This window comes from Pelobates fuscus, chromosome 7 (assembly GCF_036172605.1).
Source record: "Pelobates fuscus isolate aPelFus1 chromosome 7, aPelFus1.pri, whole genome shotgun sequence".
Classification (NCBI taxonomy): Eukaryota; Metazoa; Chordata; class Amphibia; order Anura; family Pelobatidae; genus Pelobates; species Pelobates fuscus.
This window is the reverse complement of record NC_086323.1, coordinates 189,765,317-189,781,480: the sequence shown is the minus strand read 5'-3', so window position 1 is coordinate 189,781,480 and position 16,164 is coordinate 189,765,317. Positions and strand designations below refer to the sequence as shown.

The 16,164-nt window shown below is 43.7% G+C and overlaps 1 protein-coding gene across 1 annotated transcript in view; it reads right to left on the bottom strand.

Annotated features, from left to right (window-relative positions):
• LOC134569258 (L-selectin-like) overlaps positions 1-16,164 on the bottom strand; it is a 178,689-nt gene that overhangs the window by 153,922 nt on the left and 8,603 nt on the right. The window contains exon 2 of the mRNA XM_063428173.1: positions 9,322-9,379. Coding sequence (XP_063284243.1) covers positions 9,322-9,379 — 58 coding nt within the window. The remainder of the gene's footprint in view (positions 1-9,321; positions 9,380-16,164) is intronic.

Genomic DNA, 16,164 nt, shown 5'->3' with positions numbered 1-16,164 from the left:
GTTTGTGCACCGTGAATGTGTACGGCGGTGTCTATTCCCGGATGGATGAGACGCCACAAGGAATCAGTAAGTGACACCACGTGTATTGTTTTTTGTTTTTTTTTAAATTCTGTATTTTATTTGTGCATGAAGATATACATATAGCACACCCTGCCACAATAGCTGGAGTATGCAGAATGAAACAAAGGTGTACATCGGTTAGGCAGTGGAAAAACTTTGCACATTTTTTAAATTTTTAACGTTTAACAGTGAGTTATGTCTAGGCTGATTTTTGATAAAAATACGCAACTGGGTTAGCTTAAGACAGGTTATAACGGTGATAGTTAACATAGCATGTTAGTTGTTTAAGCATACGTTACTATGCAATAGATATGTTATTGATTAGCTGCGTCTGGCTAAACATGCTGTTTAGAGCAATAGAAGCTTCACATGTTAGTATCTACGTTACGCAGGCTGGGAAGTCCAGCAGAGAGTAGCTTATGCAAGATAAGTAGCCTGATACTGCTAGAGAGGTGAACCACAATAAGCAGATTAGTAGATAGAGCAAAAGAGTGAAACAAAAGTAAAACAAAAAGTCACAGGCAACACATCAATACAAAAAGTAAATGCCATGATAAAAAACAATGTGGCTGCAGGAGCGTGGCTTGTATGAGGCATGAGTCCTTAATCTGTGGCATCGTCTCACGAAATTATGAGTGCAAGCCTGTGTTTAGAGTCCCGATCAGCTCACGCCTTCTCTGGTCGGAACAGAATAAACGAAGTATAAGGAGCTTTACTGGCTAGAGTTATCAGAGTCAGAGGAGGTAGTCCATTGTAACGGATCGCCTGGCACTCCGACTGAGTACCTCCGTTAATGGATGCTCCTAGTGCTTCCTGAGGACTCCAAGCACTCTGGCAGACACCACAATCACCGAATCCGAGAAACCTTTAAATTCTCCCAAGCATATGAATGCTGTAGACCATTGAATAGGAACCATACGAATAGGCTTGTACTCCTAGCAGTCAACTGGAACAGCATGCAATAAATCCTTCCCCCAATAATGAGACGACACATCACTTTGAGGGTAAAACAGGAACTCTGGACTGGCTCATCCAGCCTGGCTTTTATTTCCAACTCACACATACAGGCCACACCCAGGGGGAGGCATAAAAGAACCAATGACATAGATGTTACCTCCCACACATCCCCTCCCCTTAGTGTGACACATAATCCCATTATGCATACAGTGTAAAATATACTTTTACACAACTTTCATAACTTTAAAACCATACATCACATTCACATAAAAATACATATCCACAATCAATCCATTCAGGGGAACAACATATTGAAAAATGGCATGAATCCGACCAGGGGTTCAAAAGTTACTAAAAGTATCTTTTGTTCCTTTCTGGCTGGCAGAAAAACATCCCCACAATGCACCCTGGTTTCCTCCCTTCTGCCCTGGAGTTAATTGGAGAAGTAATCCAATTACCCAGGACTAAAGGCAGACTCCATTAACCACATGGTTGCAAAACAACATAAAACACTTTAAAATACATAAAGTCACATTTACACATAACACACAGACATTTCACCTATCCCCAGATAGCTGGGATCTGCACGCACAAAACTACCGAATAGCGCGCAGATCCTACTCACACAGTACAATTGCCATGGAGCTAAAGTCTTTCCCATAGTCTTTCATTATATGAATAGGCTCCATGGTATGGCTATCTGGGGTATCACATTCCCATAAAGTCTGGTCCATAGTCCAAAGGCAAGAGGCGGGCAATCAGCCCCCTCCAAGGACACGTGGCGAGGTCGGTTTCGCCACACTTCTCCCCTTTACCCCCCAGACTAACAGGGTACTTGACCTCCTGCCGGTCAGTGCCCTTGTTAGTCCAGCAGCCCACCCACAAGACAGAAACAGCAGAGCATCCCACCCACAATAAACAGTTACTACACCTGGGTGAGGGAGAATCTTGTCCAGGTTCAGGTGCCTCACCACGGCTGTGTGGGGGACTGGTAGGCTGCCTTGGTAGGTTGCTGAGGGGGCAGAGACCAGCGGTACTCTGTCCTGTTGCCAGCACTACCACGGGAGTAGTCTGGTTGGAGCCTGGTTGCTGGAGACCGACTGTCTCCCCTTTAAATACACCGCTCTGCTGCTGGAGACCGACTGTCTCCCCTTGAGTTACACCGCTCTGCTGCTGGAGACCGACTGTCTCCCCTTGAGTTACACAGCTCTGCTGCTGGAGACCGACTGTCTCCCCTTTAGTTACACAGCTCTGCTGCTGGAGACCGACTGTCTCCCCTTTAGTTACACAGCTCTGCTGCTGGAGACAGACTGTCTCCCCTTTAAATACACCGCTCTGCTGCTGGAGACCGACTGTCTCCCCTTGAGTTACACCGCTCTGCTGCTGGAGACCGACTGTCTCCCCTTGAGTTACACAACTCTGCTGCTGGAGACCGACTGTCTCCCCTTTAGTTACACAGCGCTGCTGCTGGAGACAGACTGTCTCCCCTTTGGCTAAACAGCCCTGTTGTGGGGGGGCAGGACCGACCGTCCCTACCCCCTGTGCTGGAAGTGCAGAGACCACGGTCCCATCTGCACAGGTGTGGGGCTTACAGTCTCCCCCTGGTACATTAAGCTGCCGCTGGGGAGAGGTGGTAACCAGCTCCTCTCCCATTAGAACACTCTGCCGCTGGGGAATGGAGACTGGGCTCTCTATTCCCTGTACATTAATGATCCGCCGCTGGGGAGAGGTGGTAACAATCTCCTCTCCCATGCATACTTCCCGTCTCTGCGGAGGGAGACCGACTGTCTCTCCTCCCAGCACAGAGTCCTGCTGTGGGGGAAAGGGGGATGGGCTCTCTATTCCCTGCTGGATACTCTGCCGCTGGGGAATGGAGACCGGGCTCCCAATTCCCAACAAATCACACTGCCGCTGGGGAGGGAGGACGGCTCCTTCAGCTCCCTGTAACTTGGGCGCAGAGACCACGGTCCCATCTGCGCTGGTGTGGGGCTTACGGTCTCCCCTTGGTGGGTTAGGCTGCCGCTGGAGAGAGGGTGTAACAAGCTCCTCTCTCTGAACTGTAACCTGCCGCTGGGGATCTGGGCCGACTGCCCAGCATCCCTGTAGGGCCAGTAGAGAGACCTCAATCCCATCTCCACCTGCCATCTGTGGGTCTCTCCAGGACCAGTCTATGAGGTCTGGTTCTGCTTGTCGGGTAGGTTGGAGCTGCACGAAGCTGAGCAGGTGTTGGTAGTCCTGCTCCAGCTCCCACTCCCTTGTTACCAGGTGGGTCATGTCTTTGCTCACCTCGCATTCGTCAGCCCAGACATACATGCCCATCCGGTAGTTGTAGATGTCCCAAAACCTAGACCCCTCCGTGCTGCCAAGATCAATGTCGTCCTCCAAGGCATCCCATAATAAACCCGGGCCATCATAATCATCCCCCTCCGGTAAGTCGTGCTCGGCCGTCCAGGGGGTAAGTCGAATGGTATGCCACCAGAGGGCCTGGTATGCGTTGTCTAGCCAGATCTCTCGCCATACCAGGGTCTCTAGTCTTGTCACCCACTCATCCAGGGGCTGCTCTCCCAATAGATACATGCGCATCGCCACACGCTTCTGTAGCCGCTGCTCATCACTGGGGAGACTCTCACCTCGCCGCCACTGGGCGTCTTCCAGGGCATCATACCAGACTTCCTTTCTGTCTGCAGCCCTGTAGTCCGCAGCCGCCTCCTCCTCCTCATCATGGAACGCTGTCCAAAAACTAGCTGATTCCATCCTGCTGTAGCCAGGGGCGCTGTACGGATACTAGCGTTGCCCTCAATTTGTAATTCCAAACGTTACCAGTGTCTCTGAGCTGCTTCTCCTCGCACTAGGACGCCATCCCACCGCTTGCCACCAATGTAACAGATCGCCTGGCACTCCGACTGAGTACCTCCGTTAATGGATGCTCCTAGTGCTTCCTGAGGACTCCAAGCACTCTGGCAGACACCACAATCACCAAATCCGAGAAACCTTTAAATTCTCCCAAGCATATGAATGCTGTAGACCATTGAATAGGAACCATACGAATAGGCTTGTACTCCTAGCAGTCAACTGGAACAGCATGCAATAAATCCTTCCCCCAATAATGAGACGACACATCACTTTGAGGGTAAAACAGGAACTCTGGACTGGCTCATCCAGCCTGGCTTTTATTTCCAACTCACACATACAGGCCACACCCAGGGGGAGGCATAAAAGAACCAATGACATAGATGTTACCTCCCACACATCCCCTCCCCTTAGTGTGACACATAATCCCATTATGCATACAGTGTAAAATATACTTTTACACAACTTTCATAACTTTAAAACCATACATCACATTCACATAAAAATACATATCCACAATCAATCCATTCAGGGGAACAACATATTAAAAAATGGCATGAATCCGACCAGGGGTTCAAAAGTTACTAAAAGTATCTTTTGTTCCTTTCTGGCTGGCAGAAAAACATCCCCACAATGCACCCTGGTTTCCTCCCTTCTGCCCTGGAGTTAATTGGAGAAGTAATCCAATTACCCAGGACTAAAGGCAGACTCCATTAACCACATGGTTGCAAAACAACATAAAACACTTTAAAATACATAAAGTCACATTTACACATAACACACAGACATTTCACCTATCCCCAGATAGCTGGGATCTGCACGCACAAAACTACCGAATAGCGCGCAGATCCTACTCACACAGTACAATTGCCATGGAGCTAAAGTCTTTCCCATAGTCTTTCATTATATGAATAGGCTCCATGGTATGGCTATCTGGGGTATCACATTCCCATAAAGTCTGGTCCATAGTCCAAAGGCAAGAGGCGGGCAATCAGCCCCCTCCAAGGACACGTGGCGAGGTCGGTTTCGCCACATCCATAAATGCATCAGTCATTTCCCAGAGGCAAGCGGTATCTGTGTGGTTCTTTTAGCCGATGCCCATAAGTGGGGGGTCAGTAACCCAGGAGTGTAAAAGTCTCGGGTGTCGTGGCCCTAACTGGGGCCAGTGGGGCTGGCTGGGGCAATTCAGGAGCGGGACAAGCGCTGGCATACCTCGCTCCCTTGGAAATGTGCGGCCATCTCCGCTCGTACAGCAATTGGCAGGTGTTGTCAGTCCTGTAACGCTCCGTTTTTTTTTTGCACCATCTGGCTGTATGTGCCGCCGCTGGGTCCCGGTATTTCGGTGCGGACGGCTCGGATCTGTTCCCAGAGCTGCTGCAGAGGTGTGGCGTATCGGCAGTAGTGAAGATTTCTGCCTTATAGCTCTGGGTGCTCCTCCGCTGTGCCGACTGTGCTGTTGGGTCCGTGTGCACGGGGGGTTTGGTGCCCTATCCCGCCTTAGAGCCCGGCGGTATCTGTTGTGCCGGACGGCCATCTTGGTGTAACGAGTATATACCCCTACACGCAGGATCCAGCCTAACAGAAGACAGCACAGAGGAGAGATACGTCTACCGGACCTTAGAGTGGCCGGACTCGACGTAATAGGAGAAGTACAGAGTCAGGAACGATCCGAGGTCAAGGGCACAAAGAGACAGCGTAAACGAGAACTAGCCGGGGTCTGGTACACAGGAATCAGCAAGCCGGCAAACAGTACAGACAAGGATTAAGCGAAAACGAAGTCAGAATACAAAGCCAAGGTCAAATACGGAGAAACACAACTGAACACAACAAGCACTAAAGGGAACTGTAGCAGAAACCACGATAGGGCAAGGAACTAAGGGAAAAGGGTGAGTATAAGTAGCCTTCAAACTAATGTGATTGGCTCCTGTCACTTCCACACCCCCAACAGGTAAGTGTATGGGGTGATTGGCATGACAGGAGCCAATCGGAGCCTTTTTGCAATTTACGCTCCCACTGTTTCTTTAAGAGCGTGCCCGAGACTCGCGGCGCGCTCTTAGCTGTAGGCGGGACATGTGACCGCATCTCGCGGTCACTGCCGTCTTCCTGTTAGGAGAGTCGGATGAGCCGCGCGCGGCTCGTGCAGCCGCAGGACCGCGCGCGGCTTGAAGAGAGGACCGCGGCCGGCCCCCGGATAAGGTAAGTAACGCTACACTTGGAGGCCCGGGGTGTCTGTATATAGTAGTTGCGCCTCGCTGCAGGACATATCCATGAGGCCACCTTTAATTCAGCTTGGTGGTGAGTTACTCCCCGGCTGTGTAAAGCCTTCCTAAGGCCTGTGCAGAGCCAGTCAAAGGTTTCCAGTGAGGACCTGTGGGTCCCGAGGCTGGCGCTCTGCATTTCAGACCCTGGCTGGGTGGCCCTTGTGGGCAGGCTGTGTGGGTTTGTTGCCCCGCTTTGCTTCACCTCTCTCTTTCTCGCTTTAGAGCTGTGAATGGGTGTTGCAGGCTGCTGCTGCGTGCCTCGAGTTCTGTGGTCGCTTGCGTCCGCCATTTTGGAGGCCCTCACCTCCGGTCTGTTTGTTCCGGCTGTCGGTCCCGATTGCTGGCGTGCAGCCGAGCCAGCTCCATGCGGCGGGGACCGGGATATCCCCCCCGGTCCATAGGGGGGGGAGGGATGCTTGGTGTCTGCTCGTGGCCCGGTGTGGTAAGCAGGAAGCGTCCGCCTTCCCAGCCCGTCCAACCCTGTAGGCCTCACTCCGCCGTTTCGGTTCCCGGGCATTCTGCGTGGCAAGTCGGGTGTCCGCAGGTGTGTGCCGGTTTCCCCAAGCTTTGTATACGCAGAATGTGGGTCCTTCTGCGGTTCACCCCCAGTTATTAGGCTGTAAGTGTTCCGATCGGCGGGAGCTCGAGCAGAGCACGTCTTGCTCGCTTGCTTGTCAGGCTCCGCCCCCCGTGTATTGGTTTTTAACCAATTTTAGTGTGTTTGTACCGTGGTTAGTATGGCAGATGTAGTGTATAAGAACAACAGCATAAATCCCTAATGCGTAATAAGTGTTGGGCATAACATGTGTGCTGCCAGCCATGCTTCCAATGCGTAAGTGACCGGCCCTGCCAGGAGCCCTGTAATGGTATGTTGTGTATGTTGAGTTTGTGGGAAGGTGTGTATGTATTGGTGCCTGTCACCCGGGGCACATAGCAAGTGTGTCCCAACATTGCACTGTCAGGAATATTAGAGGATCCAACTCGCAGCGTGTAAAGGAATAGTAGCGTATACCAGACCTTAGAATGGCCAGACTAACGTCACAAGGACAGAAAGTAATAGTAAACAAGCTGGAGTAAGGGATGCCAGGAATCAGGAACAACGAGCATACAAGAGCCAAGGTCAAAGGAATATGGAATTGAGAATAGTCAATCTAAGCCAAAAGTCAAAATCCAAGAGAACAATATGAAGAAAACGTGCTGTTGGGCCTATGCAGAACCACAACAGGGCAATGAGACTCTCCCTGATATGTTGATATGTAGCCACACACCCAAAACATTTGAAGTCAAATGTTTTGACCGACCATGACGTCATTAGCATCATGACGTCCGCGCAAATGCGCCGCCTCATAAAATGGGGCAGGGCTATCGCGGCCGGCGATTCACTCACCTAGAGGAGATGAGTGTGAGTGAATTCATAGTAGTGGCAAGATATATGACTTGGAGAGTCTTATATGTGGTATAAAACATTATATCATCATGGGTATTATGATTTTGCTCCCACTTAACTCCAGAATAGCAAATAAAAACTAAGCTATAACTTATCTGAAATCCAGTTCCCATCACTGCTCTCCACTCACTGTCTGACATCACCGTAACCATCGTGAATTTGATCAAATGCTCCATGTAGAGAAGCATTTTATAGGACCATTTTAGCCAGTAAGGAAAGGGAAGGAGGGGTGAGGGAGAGATGGAGGAAACAAAACACAAATCAGCCAAAAATGAAGGATATAGCAAGGCAGGAAGGGACCAACTGAAAGATGGAGGGAGAGGAGAAGAACACTTCTGTATGTCTTCCGTCATCAACAGAATTAAAGGGACACTATAGTCTCCAAAACAACTTCAGCTTAATGAAGCAGGTTTGTTGTATAGATCATGCTTCTTAATTAAACCTGCTAAATTCTTTGCCATTTAGGTGTTAAATCGCTGTTGTTTTTGTTTATGCAGCCCTAGCCACACCTCCACTGGCTGTGACTGACACAGTCTGCATGAAAATAAAATGGTTTCACTTTCAATCAGATATTGACTTGCTTTAGAATTTTTTATCTCCTGCTCTGTAAATTTAACTTTAATACTGGAGAATCCTGCAAAGTCCAGCAAGCGATTAGCAGTGCAGGAGCAATTTTAAATGAAACAGACTGTGCAATAAAATAGGTGTAAACATTAGATGTCTTTTTACAGGAAGTGTTTAGGAAGGCTGTGTCACATGCAGGGAGGTGTGCCTAGGGCTTCACAAACAAAGTGATTTAACCCTAAATGGCACATACTGGAGAGGTGAGACACCAGGGACATGATCTCTATACCAAAACTGCTTCATTAAGCTTTAGTTATTTAAAGGGACACTATAGTCACCTGAACAACTTTAGCTTAATGAAGCAGTTTTGGTGTATAGAACATGCCCCTGCAGCCTCACTGCTCAATCCTCTGCCATTTAGGAGTTAAATCCCTTTGTTTATGAACCCTAGTCACACCTCCCTGCATTTGACTTGCACAGCCTTCCATAAACACTTCCTGTAAAGAGAGCCCTTTTTAGTCTCTTTATTGCAAGTTCTGTTTTATTAAGATTTCCATATTCCCTGCTATGTTAATAGCTTGCTAGACCCTGCAAGAGCCTCCTGTATGTGATTAAAGTTCAATTTAGAGATTGAGATACAATTATTTAAGGTAAATTACATCTGTTTGAAATTGAAACCAGTTTTTTTTTTTCATGCAGGCTCTGTCAATCATAGCCAGGGGAGGTGTGGCTAGGGCTGCAAAAAACAGAAACAAAGTGATTTAACTCCTAAATGACAGTGAATTGAGCAGTGAAATTGCAGGGGAATGATCTATACGCTAAAACTGCTTTATTTAGCTAAAGTAATTTAGGTGACTATAGTGTTCCTTTAATGACTATAATGTCCCTTGTCTTAATGATACGCAGCCTAAGTAAATTGTGCAGGGGATGCAACTAGCCCAGATGGACAACTGCAAAAATATCGGGATGTGCAGAGTTTCACGCTCAAATGCTTCACATACAGACTCCTGCCACCATGACTGCTTCTAAAAGCATATATGGTCATGATTATTGGAGTTACCCTTTAAATATAGGAATAAGTACACACAATGTAAAATATTCTAGGTAGTTCCCCTGTAAAATAATGTGAACAAAAACAGGAAGATTTAATCAAGTAGCAGAAATTGTTAAAGCAAAACTTACCATCGCAGAGAAGAACCAATTGAAATGCTTTCAGAATCCTCCAATACATAATTTTATCCTATAGAAAGAAAATAAAATGGTGGTTTTAGATTTATCCTAAAGCAGACAATCAGATAATTTTCTATAATAATTCACTTTTTCAATTTATAAATTATCTGCTACAGTGAACATCACTCCCCGGCCTTTTTTCTCCTCTGGTCCCCATTTCATATTCAGGCAATACTTAAAAAAATTATAATATTGTGCAAAAGTTTATTTATTTCAGTAATGCAACGTAAAAGGTGAAACTAATATGAGATAGACGCATTACATGCAAAGCAAGATAGTGCAAGCCGTGGTTTGTCATAAGTGCGATGATTATGGCTTGCAGCTCATGAAAACCCCAAATCCACAATCTCAGTAAATTAGAATATTACATGCAATCAATAAAACAAGGAGTTTACATAGAACAATATCGGACCTCTGAAAAGTATAAGCATGCATATGGACTCAGTACTTGGTTTGGACCCCTTTTGCAGCAATTACTGCCTCAATGCGGCGTGGCATGGAAGCTATCAGCCTGTGGCACTGCTGGGGTGTTATGGAAGACCAGGATGCTTCAATAGCAGCCTTTAGCTCTTCTGCATTAGAGATTTCTTTGCCTGAAGCTCAAGGAATTGTTAGTGTAGGACCCACCTAAGAGGTTTGCCTTGACGTGGCAGGTGGGCTTTCATCTAATGGCCATTGGAGTAACTAAATAACCTCCATGTATTTAAATATGAATAGGGATTTGGGAAGAGTGCAGGTAACTCGTTTTTTCTTTACTTGTTTTGTATGTACTGGGGCTGATGTGTTTTATGGTCGTTGCTGCTGCCCAGGAGTAGTGGGAGTTTGAACGCAGGACTTATTTTTGTGTAATAATGATACAATAAGCTGTAATGATACAATAAGCTGTCATAATACAAGCTGTAATGATACAATAAGCTGTAATGATACAATAAGCTGTCATAATCCAAACTGTAATGATATAATACGCTGTAATGATACAATAAGCTGTCATAATACAAGCTGTAATGATACAATAAGCTGTAATGACACAATAAGCTGTCATAATACAAGCTGTAATGATACAATAAGCTGTAATGATACAATAAGCTGTCATAATACAAGCTGTAATGATACAATAAGCTGTAATGATACAATAAACTGTCATAATACAAGCTGTAATGATACAATAAGCTGTAATGATACAATAAGCTGTCATAATACAAGCTGTAATGATACAATAAGCTGTTATGATACAATAAGCTGTCATAATACAGGCTGTAATGATACAATAAGCTGTAATGATACAATAAGCTGTCATAATACAAGCTGTAATGATACAATAAGCTGTAATTATACAATAAGCTGTAATTATACAATAAGCTGTCATAATACAAGCTGTAATGATACAATAAGCTTTAATGATACAATAAGCTTTCATAATACAAGCTGTAATGATACAATAAGCTGCAATGATACAATAAGCTGTCATAATACAAGCTGTAATGATACAATAAGCTGTAATGATACAATAAACTGTCATAATACAAGCTGTAATGATACAATAAGCTGTAATGATACAATAAGCTGTCATAATACAAGCTGTAATGATACAATAAGCTGTAATGATACAATAAACTGTCATAATACAAGCTGTAATGATACAAGCTGTAATGATACAATAAGCTGTCATAATACAAGCTGTAATGATACAATAAGCTGTAATGATACAATAAGCTGTCATAATACAAGCTGTAATGATACAATAAGCTGCAATGATATAATAAGTTGTATCCAAACGTCCCCTTAGTTAACTTGCTAGACTAGTTTAATCCTTATCACATAAATTATAAAACATGCATTCATTACAGTCTAAGACATTATTGCATTTCCTCAAGTTAAGTAATATTTCAACACAATGTCTAATATTGATGTCATATTCATGTTAACATATATTAAAAAAAATCCCCAAAAAATATCTTAACTTCTTATTTTTATATATAAGAAATATTTTTAAAAAATGGTTTAAATTAAGATATGTTTTAATATTGTATAATTCATGTTGGCAAATGGAGATTAAATAAACATGCTCAAAAATTATCTAGAAAACTGGTAGAAACTAAGACACAAATGATGGAAAGCAATAACTGTTTCAGCTTTATTAGAGGACATCTGTCACCTCAAAACTATGTTTTAATATAATGATCCTTCTATCAAGTTTCAAAAAGGATTTTTTTTTTTAAAGTATATGTGAAAAAAGCAATAATGATTCATCCCCAACATTAGTATATGAGAAGATCCTTCCGCCATATACATTCACCTTAGGTCAAACAGTGTTTGAAAACCGAACTGTTAGTCTCTATGGTTTTCTTGCTTCTGTGCAGGGAGTGAAGCAGGGAATACCATAGAGACTGTCGGTTTTCAATCACTGTCAGACCCAAGGTGAATGCATATGGTGGAAAGATCCTATCATATACAAAAAGTAGGGATTTTCTTTTTTAAATATACTACAAAAAAATCTATTTCCTTTCAAAACTTGACAAAATGATCATTACATTAAAGTATAGTTTTAAGGTGACAGTTGTCGTTGAAGTGAACAGTGCAAGTGATTCTCACATTTTGAGTAAATCTGTGGTTGTGGTCGCCTTCATACACCCATGTGTATGAGTGGAAGGGTGTGGTGTGGTAAAACAACACTTATCTTGAACATTGACATAGCTGTTTATGGAAATGTTTAGTGGTTTTCAACCAGAATGTCGGTGCAGTTCCTGCGATGTCATTAACCACAAAAAAAAGATAATTTATATACTTCTTTTGAGGAAGCGTTTAAAAAAATTCTCGAAATCGCTCTATTGAAATCTGCAACAAATTAAGTTCATAAAGAGCTAGTTTTGGCAATTAGTGAAAGGTAAGGCAAACAGCAGAACTCAAGGCTCGTACAGATGTCTGTGTATTAGTTTACAGGCTATTTATCATGGCTTAACACAAAATACAGGTCCGTTCTGAAGGCACTCTTAAGGGACTCTTCCAACAGCTAAAGCAATTTAGTGTTTGTCCTCTATTTTTATTTTACAAGAAGTGCAGATTTCAGTAGAAATTGACATGTTTATAAAGTTACCTTTTTACACCCCCTTGAAATAAGCCAGTAAAAGTGTTATACGGTATATATATAAACAAACAGACACGTTTACACATATAAACATGGTAAAGTGTAAAACCAAAAACACCTATTTAACTGTACGCAGCCGTTGCTGGTCATTTTTGCCTATATAAACATGCTTCAATAGCAATGAGTACCCAGACAAGACTGGTTGATGAGCTAGGCCGCGTTCAGCCTGGTAAATCTAAGTGGTAGGCTAACACAAACCCCCTTGTGGTGCCTTCAGCTGTGTCCCTGGCACATCATATTTCCAGCTCTCCTTCTTCCTGATCTGTTTTTTCCATACCTATTGAGAGATATGATATCACGCCACTCTTACAGTAGTAATGCTCAAATGACCCTTGAACATTTAAACTTCCCATTTGAACTGGAGCAATGTTTTGAAAGGACACCTCTACAGTTACATTTGGAAAATGTGTTGTGCAGAACTGCATTAAAATACATTGCACGTGAAAACATGGTATCTTACATGATTGAAACTTATATAAGTAAATATATAACCCCCATATTATCTGTGTGAATACCAATTCAACAGGGAGCCATGCGCTAAAGCAGATATCTCCCAGCCTGTGTTAAACCGTAAGTGCCAATAAGAAGACACAAAAAGGCTTTAATGTGATGTTTCTCAGCTCCTAACTGAGAATGTCTACAGTAGGGCTTCAAGTCCGGTGATGCTCTGCCAGCATTAAGAATGGCAAAGCATCATGGAAGTTGCAGTCCTACAACATATGGGGAACTACTATTTGCCCAGCCCTAGCTTACAGCAATATGGGGTAGTGTAAAGTGAACAGGGCTATGAAGTGCAGCAGCTGCGTTTACACACTCACTAAGTGTGAGCTGCTTGGCCCACTTGTGTGTACATTATAATACTTTATTCAGCTGGGGGTAAATGTCCACCTCATCTGTTTTTGGAGCTGCCCAGTGAAGTCATGCTGTGACTTTTCACAGGCATGAGCAGCACAGAGGGCAGTGCCAGTGAGGGCAGAGGCAGGTCCAGGTGAATTCACTAGAGCAAGACAAGTGATAGAGGGAACAACACAGGACTCTGGAACAGAATTAATCTTCTTACAGGACCTCCTCCTGCATCCCTTCCTAAACCGCTCTCCCCGATTCTCCCCAGGCAGCCGGTGCCATCCAGTTAATGTCTAAGCAACGCTCGTTGCATAGTACACATTTACGGCTGGCATGCTACCTAGAATCTTGCGACATCGACATGTGCAATGGAGTCCACAATATTTAGGGATAAGACACCAATTTTCTGGTTCAGTGCCCCTACTAAGGTGGGCATACAAATGCATGGTAGAAGAAATAGGAAACTATGGTGGGGATCATATTTACCTGCTTTTTCTGCCTGCAGAACGAGACAGTTGTCTTAAAAGGATGTGGCATTCAACCTGGACCTTGTTGAGCTCTGGCATGGGCCATAATAAAAGGTTTCACTATAGTGTCTCTACTGAAGACATTCATTTCTCAAGGTGCTTCTACAGGCACCATAACAGCCTATGGTACCGTAAAGGCAGATATAGGTAGTCTACAGTCCTTGCCATCTGCTCTGATGAAATCAATCAGTCTTTGGGTAAATGGAAGCAAGGCTCTTAGACCTTTGTCTATATAAATACTTCTGAGTCACATATTGCAGAGCCCATATCATAAGAAAGCACAGATCAGGCAAATGTGTCTACTTGTTATGAGGCAGCCAGAAGTGAGGAGGTATCAAGCTCTTAGATCTCACAGTTTGCCCCCTTACATTTAAGGTCCTACCTTCACACTGTCCCTAGGTCTTGAAACATCTCCTTTGATTGCTGGAGAAATATTGATATCATAGGAGTAGCTTTTGCATAATTATCCTAATTACTGTTATAATTAGCATTTATATAGTGCCAGTATATTCTGTAGAGCTTTACCATAGTAATGTCAGGATACAACAGCAAAAAGAAGACAAATTATTAACAGGAAACAAAAGATTATTGACGACCCTGCTAAAATTAACTTAGAATCTAGAGGAGGTGAGGTATAAAAAAAAAAACACTAGAGGAAGAACAGAGGAAGAACAAAAGCACAAAAAGAACAAAAACGGGTCTTGAAACTGAAGTCTACTCAGACATATCTGCTTATCCCCCCCCCCCCCCCCCCACCACTAATTTCTTCATCCTGCTATTGGCATGCTATAAATTAGAATACAAGATAATTAGCTGCCTTAGAATTAGACTAAATTAGTTTCACAACGCTGCGCACAGACCTAGAATTGCTATCATCAGTATTGCATGAGTTGCTCTTTCATAATTACTGACTTTCTTCTGAGGTTTTGACATACGTATTTAGGTATATGTTCCTGGTTAGTATAAAAGATGAGAATATTTCTCAGCGTCTGTTAAACATACCTTGGTGGTATATTGAGTGTGGCCTGCTGGGTACGCGGAAAAATGTGGCAGACAAGATGATTGGCAGAATCCTAGCAGCTGTTGCCAATTAACAAATCCCACCATTCTTTTCTAGCCTTAGGCGTGGCACAGTATCAATGGTGCATTAGTTAAACACGATCATTAGATCATGCCTGGTCTAAAGAATTAAAACAAAAAACATGAGTACAAACTCCATATGCATGTGTTGTAGCTATCAGAATATGAATTCATAGCACTACCAAATATGTTCCCATGTCGTAACAGTACCTATCACGCACGTAACACGCATCAACATACAACAATACATTGGATGTAGATAAAAACACTCTGAAACCCACCAGATGAAGTGACCTTCCCACAAATCTCACGTGTACTCATGCCCGTCAACACAGCACACAAATAGGATACCAGTGCCTGAACAAGTCTTGTGTTATACACTTGCAACGTCGTACTGGCATATTCTTCGCAATTACGACACTGACCAGAGTTTCTTATATCTATTTAAACCTTCCTCCTACTATCCGATAGCTCATTATATTCCATCAATGTTTCTTGTTATCATGACTTTGGTTTGTCTTGTCTACATGTTATTTGTTATCTCAGAACTAGACTAGTTTATCGATATTGTGTACCTCAGTTTTCTTGACCTCTGGCTTATCTCTCAGATATCTCTTGCTGCCTTTTTACCTGTCAGTTTATTCTACTTGCATTAAGAACGACCAACCCTAAGATTGGTTGCCTTTTTTAGGTCTGATTTTAATTCTGCATGTGATGGTTTAGTCTTTCTTAACAGCATGATGTTATTGTATGTAATCTAATTATCAATAATGAGCATTTAGATATCATATAAAGAGGTAAGTGAAATGCCTCAAAAGTCATCAAAAGCAGCAACCCTCAAATAGGTGTAAAACACAAGGTATAACATGAAGAATATGGGGTGTACACACTATAAAAAACAACAGCAAAACTTTGTATTGCTTTTTAGAAGTGAATTATAATTAATGGCACTAATACTTTGACAAGCAGTGCAAATGTTTAAAGGACCACTATAGGCACCCAGACCCACTTCAGGTCCCTCTAGTTTTAACCCTGCAGCTGAAAACATAGCAGTTTCAGAGAAACTGTTATGTTTCACTGAGGGTTAATCCAGCCTCTAGTGACTGTCTCACTGACAGCCGCTAGAGGTGCTTTCGCATTCTCACTGTGAAAATCACAGTGAGAAGACACTGGACGTCCATAGGAAAGCATTCAGTAATG